General features: G+C 35.6%; 1 protein-coding gene across 6 annotated transcripts in view; it reads left to right on the top strand.

Moving 5' to 3' along the window:
• LOC109069708 (pumilio homolog 2-like) overlaps window positions 1-22,336 on the top strand; it is an 87,570-nt gene extending 65,234 nt beyond the window's left edge. For 3 of the 6 annotated variants that reach the window (XM_042747349.1, XM_042747347.1, XM_042747348.1), the window contains exons 14-23: window positions 1,012-1,242; window positions 2,122-2,389; window positions 2,909-3,038; window positions 4,133-4,267; window positions 4,508-4,645; window positions 7,384-7,509; window positions 13,114-13,185; window positions 14,788-14,909; window positions 19,608-19,800; window positions 19,904-22,336. In XM_042747349.1, the coding sequence (XP_042603283.1) occupies window positions 1,012-1,242; window positions 2,122-2,389; window positions 2,909-3,038; window positions 4,133-4,267; window positions 4,508-4,645; window positions 7,384-7,509; window positions 13,114-13,185; window positions 14,788-14,909; window positions 19,608-19,800; window positions 19,904-20,035 (1,547 nt within the window). In that variant the 3' untranslated portion in view covers window positions 20,036-22,336. The remainder of the gene's footprint in view (window positions 1-1,011; window positions 1,243-2,121; window positions 2,390-2,908; window positions 3,039-4,132; window positions 4,268-4,507; window positions 4,646-7,383; window positions 7,510-13,113; window positions 13,186-14,787; window positions 14,910-19,607; window positions 19,801-19,903) is intronic. The other 3 variants (XM_042747350.1, XM_042747352.1, XM_042747351.1) reach the window with 3 other exon arrangements.
• The last annotated feature ends 1,034 nt before the right edge of the window (window positions 22,337-23,370 follow it).

Here is a 23,370-nt window from a genome sequence, read left to right as displayed (position 1 = left end):
GTATGTTGCATCATTGCATGATTGAACCAGTTCATTGAAACGAACTTCAACTACAAAAAAGAACCAGTTCATGTAAAATAACTGAATTTCCCGGTTACACGAGGCTATGGATTACGGGTAATATTGCAAGTAATTTTAAGTTTCTTGCAACGATTGCACCGAGACCGATTGATTCGCTTCATAAAACCTCAATATATCGTCAGGACAGGAGCATGGGTATTTGTTTTGTGGCGTGTGACAAATTAGCATGTTGCACTCTTGACTGCCACTGTGTGGCATTTACACAAACATCCACTAACAACTAACATGATCATTATAAAGCTATTTATATGGAAAAATACATTTGCTTACACATTCTAGAATAAGAATATCAACTATTTCACAATATAGTTATAATCAAATGGACAATAATCAAACTGAAGTGTCAAACTTGTTTTATAATCATGGAAATAGGAATTTAATGCATTATATCTTACGTTTTTTCAAAATATTTTAATAAAAAGATTTTAATAAAAACAGTAATAGTCTGTTTAAAAATTACAATTCTAAAACAGAGTTCCAAGGCATAAATATATGAAGTTTTTGACTAACCACACCATTGCCAATTTTTATATTTAAGAAAAGTTTTACATAATGTTTGTTACGTAATATGATTAATTAAGAAATAAAGTCTTTTTCCAAAATAACCAGAATTGAATGTTTTGGTGCTGTTTTGAAGTATCTTCATGAATGTGTGCCTTTGTAATCATCAAACTCTAGAATTGCTCCTGATAATGAGCTATGAAATTGGTCTTACATTTTCCTGATGTGATGTGGAATGGGCAGGAATTGAGTATCTGAGCTTCAGAAATTGATACCCTTGCTTTAGGTGATGGAACTGACTGAATAGAGTTTGAGACGCATGGATTGGGTTGTCATAGCAGATCAGTTCGTCAGTTGTGCTCAGTTGATCTTATCTTATCTTTCTCTTTTATTTTATTTAAATTTTTTTGTACTCTTGTACTCCTACAGTATCAAGTTCCACTAGCAGCAGTGCAACTCGTCGGGACTCCCTTTTGGCCAGCTCTGACCTGTATAAGCGTGGTGGTGGTAGTAGCTTAACGCCCATTGGCCAATCTTTTTACAACAGCCTAGGATACTCTTCCTCCCCCAGCCCCATTGGACTGACACCTGGTCATTCCCCTCTGACACCTCCACCCTCTCTGCCCTCATCCCATGGGTCCTCATCCAGCCTCCATCTGGGTATGATCTCTTAGTTCAACTGATTTATCCATATCAGAGTTTGTTTCCCTGATCTATGTAATGACTGGATTGCTCATTGCGTTCTAAACTGCTATTAGACGGTGAAGCCACTGGAAGTGCTCGAGCGGCCATCTTACTATTCCCTACTTACAGAGGGCATCATTGACTGACAGCCAAAATCTTGACTTAAACTGCCCGATCTGAAGTGCATCAGTCACACAGGATTAGTTTTGTAATATAATTTTATAATAATAAGTGTACGTAAATTATTTTTTTACTTTAGATGTGATCTGCAATGTTTATGGTCTTTTCTGGCAGGATAAGCGATTTATTAAAATTGTTAAGGTGTGTGTCTGGCCGTCTGCTGTGCACTTGCCGACATATGTAAGTGATCCAACACAAAATAAATTTCTTTCGTGACATTAAACAAATAGCCATTTACATACTTAGGACGTTTGTGTTGTAAGAATATACAGGGAGACCTCAAATATAAAAACGCTGACTCGTTTTGTGATGTATGTGATGTATTGATTAAAATCCTATGATTCCATATTAATACAATAGAATGTATCGGAATACTAGGAATACCAATATAATGGTGCGGTGTCTTCACTTTTATGATGTCACGAGCAATCCAGTTCTCTATTATAGGTCAGTGGTTTGTATTCCAGTTTGGGTTAAATGAAAACAATTTTCACACCAAGCAAACCCAAATTAAGGTCAAATGGCCTGGTCCATTTTAAAAGCTGTGTGACAATGTTTTTAGCCCCCTGAAATGTTTCTGAGATAATCATGCCTGCCAGGGGTGGTGCAAATGTTCTGCAGGAGAAACTATACAAGTGAAGAAAATCCTGTTTTCATCTTTTCTGCTTTTCTCAGGTGGTTTGACCAATGGCAGTGGTCGTTATATTTCAGCTGCACCAGGAGCAGAAGCCAAATACAGGAGTTCAGGCAGTACCTCCAGTCTTTTTAGCTCTAGCAGTCAGCTTTTTCCCCCACCACGAGCCCGCTACAGTCGCTCAGATGTCATGCCTTCAGGACGTAGCCGCTTACTAGAGGACTTCCGGAATAATCGCTTTCCCAACCTTCAGCTGCGAGACTTGCCTGGTCACATGGTGGAGTTCTCTCAAGACCAGCATGGATCCAGGTCCCAGCTCCTCCCAGTTCATACATTTGCAGGATTTTGGAAATCTTGGATTTTTTTTTTTAATTCAGTTTTCCAGTAATGAAAAATGGGAAAGATTACCTTAATACCTAGAAAAATAATTTGTTGTTTGAAAATGTTTTAGAATCACATTACTTTTAAAAGCTGTGTTCATTGTTTTTCAGTATTGCACATTTTACAATTTGTAACGTCTTTTTTTTTAATATTTTTTTTTTTAAATATGTATATATCAATATATCCTATGTCTGATTATTAACTGTGTTGAAAATGTTTTTCGTATAAACAATTTAATTATTCATTTATTTATTTTTTAAAAGCATTTTAGATCATATTTTAGAAACATTGCAAAAATAGCAATTGAACACAATTAAAACACTATTGTCATATAAAATAAATGTCCTGGAAAATAATTTAATGAAAGATTGGGAACTATGTTGAATATTCCTTTAAATTCCTTAAATATTTGTTTTTTAAATGTAAGGTCATTTTTTCAACATCCAGGTTTATTCAGCAAAAGTTGGAACGTGCAACTCCTGCAGAGAGGCAGATGGTCTTTGGAGAGATCCTACAGGCTGCTTACCAACTTATGACCGATGTCTTTGGGAACTATGTCATACAGAAGTTCTTTGAGGTAATTAATTATTAAACATTCAACCACAGTGTTTAGGACTGCTTTTCTAGGATATGCATTAGTCAATTGCTCCAGTGCTTTTCCCCATCAGACTGTTTTTAAAGTTTATATTTTTTTAATTCATGTGCCCTAGTAATCTTTAATCAAAAACATCAACCTCCCCTCCCCCTCAAAATGACTCAACTTCTCTTCCGGTCACAAGTTATGGCGCAAGGGCAGAGTTAGTGATGTGAGGGGTAAACGCTGGGATAGGGGGAAAAACTGAAGCTGATGGTTCACTTTATAGAAATCAATGCATTGACCAGTGCTGACATAAGCCATGGGGGAGTACACTATCCTTAAAAATTGAAAGGATATTATGACAACATTAATCTTAGGACATCGCAAACTGTTTTTTGTTTTTTTTTTTTAATATGACTTAACCTGATGGAGGACGCGCTTAGTCAATCAGGCAGCGAGCGCTGTTATGTATGTTTTGTGCCGTTGATCGTCCTTTATTATATATATTAATACTTTTCATTTATCAAGGATGCCTTTGATCAAGAGTGATGGTAAAGACATTTATAATGTTACAAATTATTTCTATTTCTGATAAATGCTGTTCTTCTGAACTTCTGTTCATCAAAGAAACCTGAAAAAATTCTACTCCGCTGTTTTCAACATAATAATAATAATATTATTTTTGAGCAGCAAATCATAATATTAGAATGATTTCTGAAGGATCATGTAACAGGAGTAATAATGCTAAGAATTCAGCTTTGAAATCACAGGAATAAATTATATTTTAAAATATATTCAAATAGAAATCTGTTCTTTTAAATAGTAAAAATATTTCAAAATGTTACTGTTTTTGCTGTTCTTTGGATTAAAGCAGAAGAGACTTCTTTAAAAAACATTAAAAGTCTTACTGTTCAAAAGCTTTTGACTGGTTATGTATATTATTTTTTCTCCCAAAAAATGCCTTTGCTTCTGAAACTATAAATGAATGAATGTTTGTGAATGAAGTATAAATGTACGTTTTTTGTGTGTGATGACTTGTGCATGATGCATTTCTGCCTTTGAGAGTAACTGCGGTCTCTGATTCTCTGCTACAGTTTGGCAGTGTGGATCAGAAATTGGCACTTGCAACTCGTATCCGTGGCCATGTGTTGCCGCTGGCTCTGCAGATGTATGGTTGTCGTGTGATTCAAAAAGCTCTGGAATCCATCTCCTCTGACCAGCAGGTAATTGTAAGTTGCCTTTTGTTTTCTTTCCACATTACACATTAATCCACAATGTTAGGCATTGTTTGATTGTACTGTAACTTTCTACAGTACAGTATAGTCCACACTAGAATTTTTTAAAAATACAGTTAAGTCTACATGTATTAAAATAAAAAAAATGTTTAAAATGTTGGTAGTTCTCCGAACAACAGAATGAGTAATTGTTTAATTGAAGGTTTCATTTTTTTTTTATTTCACGTTTGTCAGAGTGACATCGTACGGGAGTTGGATGGTCATGTGCTGAAATGTGTCAAGGATCAGAACGGAAATCATGTGGTGCAGAAATGTATTGAGTGTGTCCAGCCCCAGGCTCTTCAGTTCATCATTGATGCCTTTCAGGGACAGGTATTAGCTCCACAGACACTCAAAACACCCAGAAACAGAATTTACATATATGGTGGTGGCAGACCAAATATTGATGCATATTATTGCATGTCTGTCGAAAAACTTGTTTAAGAACCTTTGTAGTCTACTCTAGTCCATGTTTAAATCGTGCAAATTAAAATAAAGATAAAAATCTGAGATTTTGTTATACAGTTTATACCCTGGTAGAGATTTTCTGGCTATATACTATATCAGTAGTCAAGACTACTTTATGTTGCTTACACTTGGGGACAGTTCCATAAAATACTTACCCCTGGTTTCACAGACAAGGCTTAAGCCTAGTCCCAGACTAAAATGCAAGTCTGAGCTGTTTTAACTGAAATAAACTTGCACTGACTGATCTTAAAATATATCACTGTCTTTGTTTTGTCTCAAGACACACACCAGTAATGTTATTTTCTAAGGCACGTTTATAAAAATTACTTAAATATCCTAATTCCTAATTAGGAAATTTATCCTAACATAGGATAAATTAACATAGGATAAATTTAGCTCTGTTTCAGGTTCTGTCTAGTTTGTTTGTTATGTATAATAGTGTCTTTTAGTTTGACTTTAAATCCCATATAAAATTAAATATAGATTTTTTTTTTTAGTAATTATTTGGTTAAATTTAAGACAATTAAACTATATTATGATAAGAAATTATCTCATACCTTACTTGACCCTAGATGTTGGTATTTTAGAGAGTCACTAATAATATGATTAGTTGGGATGTGATGATATGATCAATATCGTTATCGCAATAGCAAAACTGTCTCAATATTATCGTGGTCACATGATGATATAAAACAATAGCAATGCTTTATTTTCGCGGGAGATGATTATGGCAGTTCACTAGATTTATAGTGAGACGCTTTTTTTTTTAACTGAAGCTGGAGTTTTCCTTCAAAATAAAAGCTCTGCTGCCATTTCCGTCAAAAGGTTAAAAGTGGAGTATGAATTTTTGATGGCTACCGGTTTAAATGCAGTCCAAATTCAAAATATCTCTTTCAAGTGTAGAAATGAGGGAATACGTATTGTAATTGACCATTCACAGGGAGTTTGATTGACAGGTGATCTGACCAATCAGAACATAAATATTATGTGCCGCCGTTGCTATCCGCCATCTTTTCCAACAGCTACAGCCAGTCTCCATAGAAATCCATGTTAAAACGTGGTAAAAACCGAATTGAAACTTTTTTTAATACAACAAAAAATGTGTGCAGAGTTAAGCTGTGCTGTTGTTGGCTGCCACAGTAACGGCAGTAAACTAAAGGGATTCCTTTAAAGTACTTGTTTTGTGTACCAGAATATCTGTCATGTCCGGCGCTATACGCATGGCTCGCAGTGCTTAAGTTAAAATACTGAATGTGAAATAATAAAGTAATATGTTAAAATAATTTGTGCTCTTTCTAATCATCCTGTGGACAAAATCCCGTGAACTTCGCATATACAGGAGCTGTATATGCACGTGCGCTCATCTATTTTCAATGCAGCTAACCTTACACTGCTTCATATCATCTTCCCACTCATTAAACTATGAAAGGTCCTTTACTGTAAAAAAAAAAAAAAAAAAAAGTCATTGTGCCACTGTAAAGTGATGAAACTGTGGAGCCATGTTTTTTTTTAAACCATTTTCATAGGTTTCACATTATATTTTTGGCTTGGAAAATATGTAAATGTGACTAGAAACACCAGAGACTGGAAATGTAAGGCACTGTTCCAGTCGGGTGAGACTTCTGTGTTCAGAAAAAGGTGGATTAGATTGTTTTATTAATGTCTACACCTTCCCCAACCATAAACAATAATGCAAAAACAGTAATTAAAAACAGTGACAAAAATTATGCTATATTGATATGCACATGCCCAGTAGCCACACCTTGTATCCCTTCTAGCCTTAACCACAAATCAGACTTCGGTGGACTTGAACTTGAAAAATGGTGTTTTCGGCAGTTGAAATAAAATACATTCTGATGTTTATTCACGTTTATTTCGTGCTTTACGTACATATGAAAAGACGATGGGTTCACGTGTGCTGATTGAACTGAGGCATTACAGCAATTTGTCACGACACATCAAAGAGGCAGAAAACAGTATTTATAGTTTGAATTTCTTTAAAAATGACAAAATTAGATTCCTGAGAACTTCTTGTCTGTCGGCACGTTATCAGTTTTCTCTTTGCTCTTCGATGTATTTTTCACTGCGTGAGAACAAGAACATGTTGTGCAGTGTGAGAGCGGCATTGTTTGTCTGAGATAGCAACAGTAACTAAGGAGGGCGGGTCCTTGCGAAGGTTCAGTTTCCCTACTCTAGTGTACAGCAAAAAATTATATACCTATGAAATATTAATTTTCATTTATTTAACTGTCCAATTATTTTACAATATATGGCTATTGCCATCGTTGTTGTTATATTCTAATTTGTTTGGCTTCCTAAAACACCAGAGCGAATGTAAATTAGTCTGAGACAGTATATCACAAATAAAAAGAGGGTTGAGTCCCCTTTTAAAGTACAGGTACAAGTCAATTCACTGACTTTAGTTAAATTTTGAACTCTATAACTGCATTAGATAGAATGAATTAACATTAAAATGTGCAACATTTAATTTTTTCCCCCTAAATCTTCATTTGTCTTTTTCTTTTTTTCTTTCTTTTTTTTTTTTTTTTTTTTAAATATCACATCATGGTTTTTTTTAAAAGTTTTTTCCTCTCGGTGTGTAGGTGTTTGTTTTGTCCACTCATCCGTATGGCTGCAGGGTGATCCAGCGTATCCTGGAGCACTGTACCCAGGAACAGACCCTGCCAATCCTGGAAGAACTCCACCAGCACTCTGAGCAGCTGGGACAGGTACAACTTCCTGAAAGTGTCATCCAGGAATTCTAGGAATCTCTGAAGTCTACTACTGTTGCTGTAGTTAGTTTCTTATTGTGTGGCCTCCTTTCATATTTAATATAATCCCAGTAGAAAATGTCAAAATTTAAGTAACTGTTCCAAAGGGACAACATTGGCAGCTGCCTTCTAAGGGGCCATTTACACAGGACATGTTTTTGCATTCCACTGCACTTCATTTTCCATTTGCTTTTCTTTATAAACATATTCTATACAGACTCTGAGTATTGTGCTTCCATTTATTTGCAGTATTTAAAGCAAGTCACAGTATTCAAAAAAATGCAGCGCTCAAGTTAATACGTCTCAGTCTTGCGTTTTTTTCATTCCACTGTGTCTAGCTTTTTTCAACATAAAAATGAACTGTGTGAATGGCTCTTAAAGGGTTACTCCACCCCAAAATGAAATTTTTTACATTAATTACTTACCCCCATGTCGTTCCAAACCCGTAAAAGCTTTGTTCATCTTCAGAACTCCATTTAAGATATTTTGGATGAAAACCAGGAGGCTTATGACTGTCCCATTGACCTCCAAGTAAATAACACTGTAAAGGGCCAGAAATGTGTGAAATAAATCATCAAAATAGTCCATTTGCCATCAGTGGTTCAATCTGAATTTTATGAAGCGAAGAGAATACTTTTTGTACGCAAAGAAAATAAAAATACTGACTTTATTCAACAATTTGTCTTCTCCGTGTCACCGTATCACCATTTTGAGTATCCACTGAATGCAAACTGCATATGCTGTTCTGTGTCAGCCGCACCCGTAGACTGTATAAAAACAGGCCGCACCACACGGATACGCTGTTTTCATTCAAATCAAAGTGTAAATAAATGAAGAAAATGTCTGGTGCGGCTGACACAGAACAGCATACGCAGTTTGCGTTCAGTGTATAGTCTCCAAAATGGCGCTACGGTGACGGGGAGGAGACAAATTGTTGAATAAAGTTGTTATTTTTGTTTTCTTTGCATACAGAAAGTGTTCTTGTCGCTTCATAAAATTCAGATTGAACCACTGATGGCAGATGGACTATTCTGACAATGTCTTTCATACTTTTCTCGGCCTTGACAGTGTTACTTGGCAGTCAGTGGGACAGTCACAAGCCTTCCGATTTTCATCCAAAATATCTTAAATTGTGTTCCGAAGACAAACAAAGCTTTTAAGGGTTTGGAACGACATGGGGGTAAGTGATGACAAAATTTTCATTTTGGGGTGGAATAACCCCTTAACCCTCTGGAGTCTAAGGGTATTTTTGGGGCCTGGAGAAGTTTTGTCATGGCCTGACATTTGTGCTTTTTTTTTAGTTTCTTATAAATATCTAAATGGCTAATCTCACTGTAATCAGCACAAACTGGGCTATAATAATATGTATGTATGTATGTACATGATTGTGTTTTTGAGAAAAAAAAAATGTTATGCGTGGTTAGTAAAAAAAAACTAAAAATGTTAAATCACTTGAATAAGGCAATAAAACACATACAGAACATTGGTTCCCGGGACTTTTGGGAACTGGAGCTTGTAGCCTAGAATTTTTCTTTCTAAATGATGTGAAAATCATCTTGTTTACTCACTTACAGAAAACAATATATTGATTTAAATTTTCTACACTTTTTGTTGGTAAAAGTCATATGCGAGTAGGCGTCAATAGGGCTGTCGCGATAACCGCAATATTGTAATACCGCGCTATTGACAAGCAAACCGCAGAGGAAATATAGCAACCGCAGAAACCACGCCAACCGCAGTGTTCAGGTTTTTTTTTTTTTTTTTTTTTTTTGAGGCTGTGGCCTTCTTGTTTTTTCAATTTGTCACTGTGCATTCAATGTTAAATAAATTAATGATACAATATGGTTACGACTGTCATTTTCTCGCGAGCCGTTGTAGGTTTGTGGTGTTTCGTTTGTTTTGAATAGGCCGGCTGAAACTATGTCACGTCGCCAGTTTGGGAACATTTCGGCTTTCAACCCAATGAAAAGGGCGAGCCAGCGAATTTAGATCAGCCGATATGCAAAATTTGCGGCAAAAATAAGGCTGCTGTGACACGCGGCAATACATCTAATTTGAGGTGTCATCTCGCTAACTGTCATCCAGCTATTGAAGCGCAGCTGTCCCCTCAAGCATCAGGTCGCGGAGCAACATCAAAAAGGACAGCTGAGACCGGTACCGGCCGACAGTTAGGAGTCGCTGAAGCCTTCGCGAAATCTGTAAAATACTGTAAAATCCTCGATATAGGGGCGATCATATCAATATCACGGAGACAAAATCCGCACTCATCGAAGATATGGTGGGAGTGGAGGACGAAGAGACCGCTGCCAGTGCGTCAGTGGTTGGAGACGATGGGCAGGCGGTGGTGCCACCTGCAGCAAAGAAAAAGACTCTTGGAGACCTGCTGAAGTCACGGACAACCTCCGTGTCAGCGCCCATACCCAAGAGAGCGCAAGCAGATAACGAGCACACACGCTATCTGCATGAGGAGTGCATCGACGCCAACGTGAATCCACTGCCCTGGTGGCGCGATAATCAGTCTAGATTTCCGTTGCTGTCCAAAGTCGCGCGCAAATACATGTGTAATTGTGCAACGAGCACACCGTCAGAAAGGGTTTTCAGTGCCGCGGGGAATATTGTTACCCCCGTGCGATCCTCCCTGAAACCACATAAGGTTAATATGTTGGTTTTCCTAGCACGCAACAATGACATGGTAACCCAGGTCTAAATCACATTGCCTACGTTACCGATTAAGTAATATTTAGTTTATTCTCTGTATTTTCACTTAGGTCTACACGTTGTTCATGTGATAGCCTACTTAAGAATTCTTTTGTTTTTCAAATAAAAAAAAAGCCATTTTCTTATTGCTTGTTTTCATGTGATACTTTAGAACTCTTTGATTTCTTTTAATTTTTTTAATTGGAAAAGGCATGTTCTTGTTGCTGTTTGGCATTTAACAATAAACAATTTTTTTTAAAACGTGTCTCTCGGTCAGTTAAAAAGCAACAATATATGCTACATAACATAACAATAGAGCTTTGTATGCAGTAAAATCAGGATAAATAAGGTTTGTTAAAAAAAAAAAAAAAAAAAAAAAAAAAAAAACTGCGGTAAAACCGCATATCGCGCTATTGAGCCACCCAAAATAACCGCAGGGGAAATTTCTTAACCGCGACAGCCCTAGGCGTCAACTATCATGAATATCATTGTGATTCACACCCGAGAAGACAAAGGCCTGCATAATGAGCTGCATAATGAGCCATTCAGTCAGCTGTGTGACTGAGGGGGAAGAATTACAAGAAAGAATGTAAGGACAAAATAAATGTATATAATTTTATGTTTGTAGTTTATTTAGAATATATTTAATTATCCCGCAACATAATTTAATATTCACTTGTGAGTGCAGTTAAACAGTTTATTAGGAACAATCAAAGCTGACTTTCAAAGCTGAATTTTTAGCATCATTACTCCAGTCACACAATCCTTCAGAAATCCTTTTAACAATCTTATTTTCTACAAAAAAAAAAAATGTATTGTTATTATTATTGTTGTTATTATTATTATTATTATTATTATTATTATTAATGTTGAAAAGAGCTGAGAATATTTTTTTTTCAGGTTTTTTTAGGGGGGATAAATTGAAAGAACAGCATTGTTTGTTACATTTGTTACAGTTACATCTATTTGTTACATTTATATTATTTACGTCAAGCTTTTGAATGGTATAGTAGTGTATATTGTTATTGAAACCTCATAATATTTCACTTGATTATACATTTAGTCAGGAATTATAGTTTGGAAAAAGTCTTTGGAAAAAAGTCTAACTAGTAAAATGTTTACACGTTATGTGAAAACTAGTACAAGTATATAAATAAATAAAAAGAGACTTACTCATGTTTATGATCTCTGTTGAATAAAGTGCTTCATTCTTTTTTCTGAGGAAATCCAAATCTCAAATCCTCAACCACATCACATCTTTTTGAGGTGAATTATGTCTTATTTCTCTCATCGCGAAGCAAACAGTAAAATAAAAAAAAACTTGAGGAACAATCTCGCTGCGTTTGTCTTCTGTTGTGTGGGCGTATTCAAGCCGCGCGCTTCAGTGAAACATTAGAATCTGAATAGCACGTTCAGCGCGGGGGCGTGGTCGCATTAGAAGATAATGAAGGGAGACGTGAAAAACGGACATTGCGTTGTTTTCATATGGATTACTTTATCACAGAATATTTGTTTTTGGCAGCACTTGTTTAGTTTAAAAGTGGACATGTACAGTATTCACTGAGTTACAGTTCATTTTAATGACGCGTTTGTAAATGAAGATCAGCGCAGGCAAAGGCTGCAGACAGTACACCTTGTTTGTTATCTTTATTTTATAAGTGCACAAAGTTTTGTTGTTATGTCTGTATACAAAAAAAGTAGACCCTTTACAGATTTGATTGATGTATTGCTCTTATCTGTACGATCAAAACTGAAAGTGTAATTTAAGTTCTTTTCGGGGTTATCAGGAGAAAATGCCTCATAACTCTTATACACGTTAATCTACTTCAGAGGGTTAAGGCTGTATCCAAATGTGTGGCTGATTAGAAATGATCTTCATGGCAAACAATGCTTACTAATGATCCATTAATTTCATCAGTGGTAGCATGTTGCTGAGCTAACACAACTTAAAGACCCTGTAGAATAGCACAGTTGTATTTTCTTATTGAACCAGAACTTGGGGAGAAAAATGAGTCAAACTTTATGTGTGTGTGGGTGTGTGTTTTAAATTGCCAGTAACTTTTAGTTATTGTATCATTGTTTACTACTAGAAATAATGGTGGTATTAAGGAGGAGGGACATTATCATTCTATAGTGAGTTTTATTGGACAAAAATTTGAATAAGCCTTTGACTACACGGAGACAATATTTTGAGGAATTTTATTTCAAAATGTGTGTATATGCTCAAACTTTTCAGCAACCCTCTCAATTATTTGAGTGAAATAGAGGAAAGTTCTGCATTTGCATTTTTTTTTGCATTATTAAATACATGCAATGCTTCCCTGTAGTTAAAATCAGGTAACTTAATTTGCTGCCTAGTTTTTGTATTTTCGTACTTTCGTGCCTATGTCTAAAAAAAATTTCACTATTAGGTAGCTCATCCCATTAGATGTGTGTGTGTAATTTATTCTTATTTTTATTTTATTCATTACTATATATATCTATATCTATCTATCTATATATATATATATATATATATATATATATATATATATTTATATATATATATATATATATATATATATATATATTTGGGAGATTGGGCCACTTAATAGACAAGTACACTTTTGTTCATTGTTCCTTCTGTGTGAATGGAAAGGAGGCCATGCAATGAGTAGAGCTTAGGGTTGTAGTACTTTGTGGGATAGGGTGGAGGCGATTGCATGATGTTTACTGCATGACTTGTTTATTCTATAACTTTTTGCCTACTTTGAAGTTGCATTCAATTGCTTTGAAGTATTTTCTTATGTCCAGTTAGATGTGCTAATGGATTTTTATGTTGCAAAACATTACCCACCCCTTGCCCCCCTGACTTATTTTATCTAGAAGTATCAAGCTGTTTCATTGGAGATGACCCCCAAAACATATTATACACTGTCCAGCGATGCACTGTTCAAGGTCAGAGTTACGCGCCTTCCTCCCACTCACAAGAACCTCCTGACGTCTCCTCGTCTACCTCCTAACCAGCCTGTGTTTAACACCTAGATGCTTCTCCAGTTGCTTTTTGCATTGCAGGGTTCTTTTCACTCACACTTTACCTTACACAACTTTCTTCCTTAATGGCTGCCACCTCTCTACATTCTGCCTAAAATCTAATCCTAATATATTATAGACCTTATTTAGTGTGGACACCAATTAATTTGAGACAAGCAAGGCTGTGAGATATAGTGAGATACAGAAGTATTCAGTGTTGTCACAATACCAGAATTTTGGTAGTCTAGAAGTCAATACTAGTAAAATGTCAAGATACTGTTACCAATACAAATTAACTATACTATTATCATAGTAGTGTAGTTACTTTACAATTTATGATACTGTAGCAAAACAACTATTTGAACTTTAAAATGTAAGATATTGACATCATGTTTGCACTTTCAGAAGATATGTTCCATCTTGACACTTTAAATTAATAATGTTCTATCTAGCAAAACTAAATGTGTAGGTTTGTGAGGCACATTAATGTAAGAAAGAGACAACATATTACTGACTTGATAGCGAGAGTGGCAGTTCTATCAGTTCACCCAGGGTCATTTAGCAGTCCTTATTGTTGAGTCCTGACATATTTGACGAGCTATACATCTAACCCTCACAGCCTTGTTTGTTGTCATGCAACTAAATAGGGACTGTTCTCATATTAAGGTCTCCTTCTTTTTGAGTTTCCCTCTTTTAATGATTTTTTTTAATCTGTCTGTATTTCAGTGTCTCTGGCACTTTCAATAATTTTTTTTTCCTGTTCCACCCAGAGCACCTCAAACCAGCAACTTGATTTGTGATGTGCATCCAAAATAGTTGAACTAATCTTGTGCAAATAAACCTACCCAAAACAATAAAGTAGTGACCGCTCCTTTAAATTTGAGGGAAAATTAGAATAGACAAAGGGTTTAGACTGAATCCCACAGCTTCTGATATTGGCGTGCGAGTTTTTGCCACCTTCCAAATGAATGTTGGTGTGTCTGTATGTGAGTGGGTGTTTTGTGGTTTCTTGTTGGGCTATTTGCCTAATACCAATTTTTAGGACCAATCATTGCTTAGATAAAGTGGGAGTTTTAATAAATCAATGGCCATGGGTTGCTATTTTTTAAATAACCCAATTGGGGGCCTGGATAGTTCATCTTTTTTTAAAGGGATACTCCACCCCAAAATGAAAATTTTGTCATTAATCACTTACCCCCATGTCGTTCCGAACCTGTAAAAGCTTTGTTCTTCTTCGGAACACAATTTAAGATATTGTGGATTAAAACCGGGAGGCTTGTGACTGTCCCAACGACATGGGGGTAAGTGATTAATGACAATTTTCATTTTGGGGTGGAGTATCCCTTTAAGGTCAGTTGTTTTATTGTGAGGGTATGTGGTTAAAGTAGCCTTGCTCAACCTTGTTGTACTAGTATTTCATGTAATGTTCTGTTTATTTATGTTTATTTATTTATGAGCTGTTACAATAATATTATGTATGTTCTTTCTCTCTCCCTCCCACTGTTCTCTGCCTGTCTCCACATGCAGGATCAGTATGGTAACTATGTGATCCAGCATGTTTTGGAGCATGGGCGTCCAGAAGACAAGAGCAAGATAGTGGCGGAGGTCAGAGGGAAGGTTCTGGCTTTGAGTCAACATAAATTTGCAAGGTCAGTTAATGTGAGAGAACTGAATTCTATAGATGAAACAGTATGAAAAATTAATATCACAATTATAGTGACCAAAAACATTCTAAAACTCTTAAATTGGCTTAATGTACTAAGACCAAATTTGGAGGAACTACTTAATATACACATTATTAATAAAGCATATTATGTACAGACAAGTAGAGCACAGAATGCACAAATATTCAAATTAAGCATTTTCCTCCCATAGAGTGTATAAAGAAAAAGTTTAACATTGTTTAATGCATTAAGGTAGAGATGTTAAAACACTAAATTAGGTATTTAAATGGTACTATTTACAGACTGTAATTAGTATACAGATGCATCTCAAAAAATTAGAATATTGTGAAAAAAAATAATTTTTTGAGAAAGTGAAACTTTCATATATTCTAGATTCATTACATTATATATATATATATATATATATATATATATATATATATATATATATATATATATATATATATATATATATATATATATATATATATATATAATTTTGATGATTAGAGCTTACAACTCATGAAAGTCAAAAATTCAGTATCTCAAAATATTAGAATATTTACATTTGATTTTCATTAAATGACCATCCCTATAGTATAAATTCTGGGTATCTCTTGTTCTTTGAAACCCCAATAATGGGGAACATTTGGCATTGGTCCAGAAGAGGTTCATTGACTCCCTCAACAAAGCAGGTAAGTCACAGAAGGTCATTACTGATAGTAGTGGCTAATCACAGAGTGCTGTATCAAAGCATATAAAATGCAAAGTTTACTGGAAGGAAGAAATTGGGTAGGAAAAGATGCACAAACAACAGGGATGACCGCAAGCTTGTGAGAATACTGTCAAGCAGATTCAAACATTTGGGAGAACTTCACAAGGAGTGGATTGACGCTGGAGTCAGTGCATCAAGAGTCACCACACTCCGACATCTTCAGGAAAAGGGCTACCAAGCCACTTCTGAAAAAGGAACGTCAGAAGCATCTTACCTGGGCTAAGGAGAAAAATAACTGGACTGTTGCACAGTGATCCAAAGTCCCCTTTTCAGATAAAAGTAAATTTTGCATTTCATTTGGAAATCAAGGTCTGGAGTCTGGAGGAAGACTGGAGAGGCACAGAATCCAAGCTGCTTGAAGTCAGTGATGATTTGGGGTGCCGTGACGTTTGCTGGTGTTGGAACATTGTGTTTTATCAAGTCCAAAGTCAATGCAGCCATCTACCAGGAGATTTTGGAGCACTTTGTTTCCATCTGCTGACAAGCTTTATGGAGATGCTGATTTCCTTTTCCAGCAGGACTTTAGCACCTGTCCACTGTGCCAAAAACACTTCCAAGTGGTTTGCTGACCATGATATTACTGTGCTTGATTGGTCAGCCAACATGCCTGACCTGAACCCGATATGGAATCTATGGGATTTTTCAAGAGAAAGAAGAGAAATAGTCGATCCAATAATTCAGATGAGCTGAAGGCTCAATAGTGCCTCAGCAGTGCCACAGGCAGATAGCTTCCATGCCACACCTCACTGATGCTGTCATATGTGCTAAAGGAGCCCAGACCAAGTTCTGAGTGTATAAATTAACATACTTTAAAGAACTTGAACTTTTCTGTTTTGCAAATCCTTTTTTGATTGATCTTAGGAAATATTCTAATATTCTGGATTTTTGACTTTCATGAGCTATAAGCTCTAATCATCAAAATTAAAACAAAAATGCTTTTGAAAATGATTTACTTTACATGTTATGAATCTAGAATATATGAAAGTTTAACTAAGTTTGAAATAAGTTACAGAAAAAAACTTTCACGATATTCTAATTTTTTGAGATGAATTTTTGCCTTTTTATTAAACCACTGTCTTTGTCCATTAAGCCACATTGTTTTCTTTATAATGAATTTCTATGGAACGAAAATTTCCAACTTACAATTTAGCGCATTTTGTTAATATTCTAGCCACATGTGTTTGCTTGATGTGTTAGTATACACCTTACTGATTTTGCAGTGTGGTCTTTTATTATCACTATCTTACTGCATTGTCACATGAAGCTTTTTCTTTATAAAATGCTTAATTTTCATCTTTCAACTTGGATTATTTTACCAGTGTTTTAGAATTAGATAGTGTGTAGATAGTAGATAGCAAGAGAAATGTGAGAAAATTGTATTTATTTTCTGTAGTTGTAGGTTGTGCGTTAGCTTTAACCTGTTAGCCAGCACCCCCCATTATGGGACTCACAGCTGAAAGTGCCCTACCTAACTTAAAATTGTAACAGTTCCTTACTTCAGTGTGTTACACATATAATTTTGGAAAGAAGACCCTTTGGGCTGTACTTTTTGTCAACCAAAGTTGATAATGCTCAAAAATATTAAAAGTTATAGACACTGAAGTGCCTTGAAATTTTTTTTACCACACTGAATTTTTTTTTATTTTTTATTTGATATAAAAATACATGAAATCAGTCCTGGAGCAATCTAGAAAAGTAATGGGTTGAAAGTCAAATGTCTCATGAGTTTCTATTTCAAATCTGAAGGAGATACAATGAAAAATGAGATTCCTGCAACCATTTTTCTGAGACTATGTCTAGACCCCGACCATCCCCCCACCCCCACAAATATACAAATATTTACCAACTGTATTGAAGGCTTCTACAAACTATTTTAGTCATTAAACACTGCATATTTTTTTTTTCAATTATAAAACACTAGACAGAAACTTAGACATCATATAAGTGATTTATTTGAGCACTAGAAAAATACAATAAGAATAATTTGAGTAAGAAAAATAAAAAAGATTTAACTTTGTATGCCAATTACAGAACATCCTGAGATTGCTAGAAATGCAGCATTTACAATGACTTACAATGAAAATACGTGCTGATGTGCTGATGGCCAGTTAACGAGATGGTAATCATATAAATGCGCCATAAAGTCAATAAATAACACTATTCATATAGATGGCATTCACATTGATAGCCGTGATTACACAGTAATAGCCAGCTGATTTGCACTCAAACAGATGGTAATCATGCAGATACAGGCACATTCAACATAAAACACACTCACACATATATAAAAAAAAAAATGTTGAAAAATAAAGAAAAAGGCGATCGCTAAGTTCCGCCTCCATCAGATAACAGATGTGTCAGAGCGCGTGTCACGAGCCATCACGAGAGAGCGGCAGAATTCAAATTAACAATCTTCTGCCTATCTTTCACTTTTTTTTTTGTGGATAGTCTCATTCTGTTTGTGACACTGTATGCTACAAAACCATGCCGTTTTTTTACTGCCAAGACACAGTTTCTGAGCGTGAGTTATTCCATAATGGACACAAACAATTCTGTCCCTGAAGAACTGATTACAACGTTATTGCTTCGTTGGACTAAACGTGCTCCATGAGATGTTGTTCAGTGGACCTTTCTAACTAAACCGGAATTTACAGCTGTGGATGTGTTTATGACTCGTTATTATGACGAATCTGGTATGTACTGCGGTTTCATTCTTCATGTTTTGATGTGTACTGCTAACACAAATTTAGCAAATACATTCTTTATAAGCTTTCCATTGAAAAACAGTGATCTGTCATCGATGCTTGAGGCTTAGATCTTTGTAATGATATATAGTTTGTCAAGATCAAATTTGTCCCGTTTCATTTAATCTATTCGTAAATATTGACACATGCAAACAAGGGGAGTTGAGGATGCCGGCGTCTGGGTGCAGGTTAACAGGTTAATTTAGACCAGCTTAATTAAACAAAACAATCATTTCAGGGATATTCCGACATAAAGGCTGATGGTTTTTTTTTTCCTTATTCTTTATAATGAAGGCTTTAGGCAACTTGTCAGCTTTTCCAGTTCATATAGATTTGAATGACATGTACCCTGACATACCGACTACGAACACATTTCCACCATTTATGCCTATGAAAGGTGATCAAGCCAATCAGAGTAGGTATGGACCAGAGTGACTTGTCTCCTTTCAGCCTTGAAGAATGTAACCTGGTTGACAGCATAGCACTATTATCAATTATTGAGAGAGATAATCTTCTCAGTTTAAAAGTATCCACATAACATCTATTCAAGTTAAATCCAAGTAATACTGAATGTGTGTGTGTGTGTGTTTTGTTTTTAATGTTTTAATTCATAGGTAATGACCCATTTAATTTCAGTTATATTTTGACCACTGAGCTAGGAAATGTCCCCAGTTTCCTTTTGGTCATCTTAGTTTTTCCAACCGGTAAATGTTTCACCCCTACTATATTCAGATGATGGGGATTTTGTTGTGAAGACAATGCTAAGTTTTCTTTCTTTAAATATCAAATTAAATATTAAAAATATAAAGAATAATATAAATAGTACAGTTTAAATAATATTTATCTAGAATTTTTTTATATGAAAAAATTTACAGCGCTAACTCAATCTCAAAACAAGTAGTTTTATGGTATTACAGTACAGCTATTATTTTCAGTCAACAAAATCGAGGAATGGTTATAACAGTAAATAACCCCAAATTAGCAGTGTACTAACAATGTTTTTATTATTATTATTATTATTGTGTGCTTTTCAAGTATAATTTTTGTGTAATGTATTAAATATTTAAGATATTAAGTAAAGATATATAAAGATCATCTGATCATCCTTTGATCATCTGAAAACTTTAAATTTCCTTTTATTTTGTTTGTGTCTGTCTCTTGTAGTAATGTTGTAGAGAAGTGCGTGATTCATTCTTCCCGTGCGGAGAGGGCCCTGCTGATTGATGAAGTCTGCTGTCAGAAGGATGGCCCTCACAGTGCCCTCTACACCATGATGAAGGACCAGTATGCAAATTATGTAGTGCAAAGAATGATTGACATGGCTGAACCTGCCCAGCGCAAGATCATCATGCACAAGGTATAAGCACAGAATTCTGTCGCATCATTAAAATAATTGAAGAAAAAATTAAAAACCCAATCATCATGGGCAGTATTTAAACCATTGCTATTGTCAATTTCAGATTCGGCCCCATATTGCCACTCTCCGTAAATACACATATGGAAAACACATCCTAGCTAAGTTGGAGAAGTACTACATGAAGAGTGGATCAGACCTAGGCCCTATTGGGGGCCCCACAAATGGCCTAATGTAAGGGCCTCCCACCCAACCCACGCCCCTTTCCCTCAAAACCACATCTGTTATGGGCATCTCCTCCACCGTGGAGTTCATACCCTTTAGGGGTTTTACCAAAAAAATGAAAGGAAAAGAAGTTGGCCTCACCTAAGAATCCTGAGACGTCTGACTAGTTGCTGGTGCAGTTCCCGGTGCAGTGCCCATTGTTACCTTCACCATCCCCCAATAGAGAGTGCATGGTCTGTAAGCTGTTTCCTGTGTAAAGCACAACACCCTTGTTCATTATGTAATTGATGTAACTGACTGTTTCCTTTTTTCTTTTCTAGTAAATATATTGTACATTTTTTACCTTGTACATTTTCTGTAGAAAAAGAAATGTTTGCTGAAAATTTACAGTTCTTACAATTTACACCAGCAAGTGACTTTATAAGGCCAAACTGAGTGATCCTTTTTAATTAACTTTATATATATATCTCCATACTTAATGGCACATTCAAGAAGTGTGGTACATTTAAGCCGTTTTAGCCCGATGGTACACATGCCAAAGCTGCTGATGAAAAATAATGAACCAGTCAGCTTGATCTTAAAAAATCTTGCTTGTAGATGACCACTTCCGTCTGCCGTGCCATTAAGTTAGTTGCGTTAAGTTAGTTGTGTTATTCTCAACCAATCATAGAGCTTTGCTGCCTAGAGTTTGCTGCCTTTAAATGGGGGTTGTATCATTCAGAAGTTGTTTGAAGTGGCTGCAATTGCCATCTGTTTTCTTCTTTCCCTCCCTCATGTGTATTTGATTAAGTGCTCGGTTTTTTTTATTTTTTGTTTTTTTTTTGGAAGCGTGTGTTTGCAGTATACCATACACCCCACTGACCAAGTCTGGTGCACACCTATTGTCTTGGTTCATTATTATGTTTCGAATCAATTGTAAGGACACCAGTACACCTGCCGTTATACACAGCTATGAGTTAGACCGATACCTGGAATTTTTCCATTTTGGGGTGCATGGAAGGTATGCGAGGCATGCAGGGGGTGGGGAGATTTGGCATGCTGCATCTGGATTTAATGTTTTAATGAAATTATTTTTCTTTGTCATCATGTTTGTGAAACATCTGTCTATTGAGTAGTTTTTTTGAACACTGCCCTAGAAACAGTATGGTTGTACTGATTATCATCTCTTTACATTGTAATAGGTTAGGCAAAATGTATAGCATCTTCATGTACACGTACAAATATTAAATTGTTGCTGTTTTTTGGGTGTGGGAGGAGATGGCGTTTGAATTTTAGCTGATGCTCTCCTGTACAAAATGGAGAAGTTGGTAGGCGACGTCCCTGTCCTTGGAGTCATCCAAGGACATTTGGCTTCGGCGCAAGTAGGACAGATTTGATTTTGTGAGACGTTGCGGGGTAGGATCAAATGTGCGGCATTCAGCAGTGTAGATTGAGAATGCACAAGAGTATTCTTTTCAGAGAATGGACATGTGGCTGCCGTCTTCTGCTGCACAATTTTCCTGTATGGCTAATATATTAATGGCTTTTGTTCCTTTGCTTCATATGAATAAATGTAGAATACATGTAGTATATGTGGAGTTATTAAGTGTAAGTTTATTAGTTAAATCGAAGAAAAAGAATCTAGTTGTGATGTTCGACAGGCCTTGCTAAATTGCGTAGTGATTTGCTTTTATTTTGTTTGTACAGTTGTACATTTGTAAACGTTAACGCTGTAAATGGAATGTCTTTTACACTTTTTGGGGAAGAAAAATCAAAAATGTGCATTTTGTTGTGTGAATATTCATCACTCCTTTCCCTTTGAATATAATGTATACAGTTTTCTTTGAACAAGCGTTATTTTAAAAAAAGAAAAAAGAAAAAAACTTTTTATGCGTCACAATCTCAAGGTGGTTTTGTTTTTAATCAGTTCTCGGAAAAGGTCAGCCTCTTTATGTACTTGGAGCAATGACACCTTCTGTTAACGTAGTCATTTTGACGTGGCAGTTGAATAAAATAACTAAAAATTTATGAATTAAAAAAAAAACATGGGCCTGTCTTTGGTTCTACCCGCTACCATGGAAATTTCACAGGACAGGACAAGAATTATTTTTGTATAAAGGAGTGCTGTATTTTGGAGCAGCCAACTTGTAAGCAAAGTAATTGTAAGATATTGTCAATTATATAAATATGAACATATGAGTTTTGTCACACTGTCAAAGTCATGTACATTTTCAGGTGGCCTTATGTACATTTCCAGATGTTAGATGAGAAAAGACCTTTTTTTTGGAAGCAGAATTGTGACTATGTATGATTAAACTGTTCTTCTAACATTTTATGTTAGTGTACGAAGCTTTCATTATTCATTAAATACGCTACACTCACTGCACAGCTGAAAGGAATATTCCTGTTTAAATATTGCTCATTGAAATGTGGTGTGCTGTCGATAATCACACAAAATATTTTAATAATTCGACTTAAATGTTTAACATATAAAATGTTTAATGTTTAGTTAAAATGACACAAACTTAAGTTACCTTAAATGACCTTGGAAGAAGGGACTATTAGGTGGAATAACTTATAAAAATATGTTGTGTTTCCTGTTTCTGCTCCTTGATTCCAATCTCATGCTTATGTAAGCAATAGGATACGAGAGGCTGTACTGTGAACACGGTCACGGCTGAAGAGCAGTTTCGCACCATGCCCGCAACACCTTTAGCTCTGGCTATTCACAATACCGCATACCTTAAGTACCTTTTTTGCTTTTAAAAAAATGGTTACCATACAATACAAATATCAAAGCCAAAAATATGTATTATGTTGCTTTTTAACTAAAATGCAATTTTTGATCGTAACAGTAAATGGCAAGACTGTTTCTAGTTATAACATGACTCATTTGACTATTACCATGGGGCTTAAAGAAAAAAAAGGACTGGGAACTCTTCTCATGTGCTGTAATTTTTTGTTTATTTTTTATACATTTTCCTCACACGTAGAAGTTGCAAAAGATTCAGGGAAAGTTCTGATACTTTGAATTCGTACTCAAAGCCACAGGGCAAAAATGTTCTTGATACCTGTTTTTTTTTTTTTGCCATTTAAACAATCAATTTAAAGTGGCTTTTTAAAATAATAATAAATTGTCTTAAATTGTCAGGGAGACGTCACACAGCTCATTGGTCCATAGATGGGGAAGATGGGAATATCAGATTCTTAAGACCGCTCAGGTTTTTAATTGCAATACAGTTCCTTAGCATCAATGGTAGTCATCTAAAGGGTGTTACAGTTGGCAACACTAATGTAAAAATCTAGCTGATGATATAGCATTATGCTTGAATTATTAGACACGAATTCCAGTGGCTTTGTGTATTCTTA

This window comes from Cyprinus carpio, chromosome B20 (assembly GCF_018340385.1).
Source record: "Cyprinus carpio isolate SPL01 chromosome B20, ASM1834038v1, whole genome shotgun sequence".
Lineage (NCBI taxonomy): Eukaryota > Metazoa > Chordata > Actinopteri > Cypriniformes > Cyprinidae > Cyprinus > Cyprinus carpio.
This window is presented reverse-complemented; position numbering and strand designations above follow the sequence as displayed.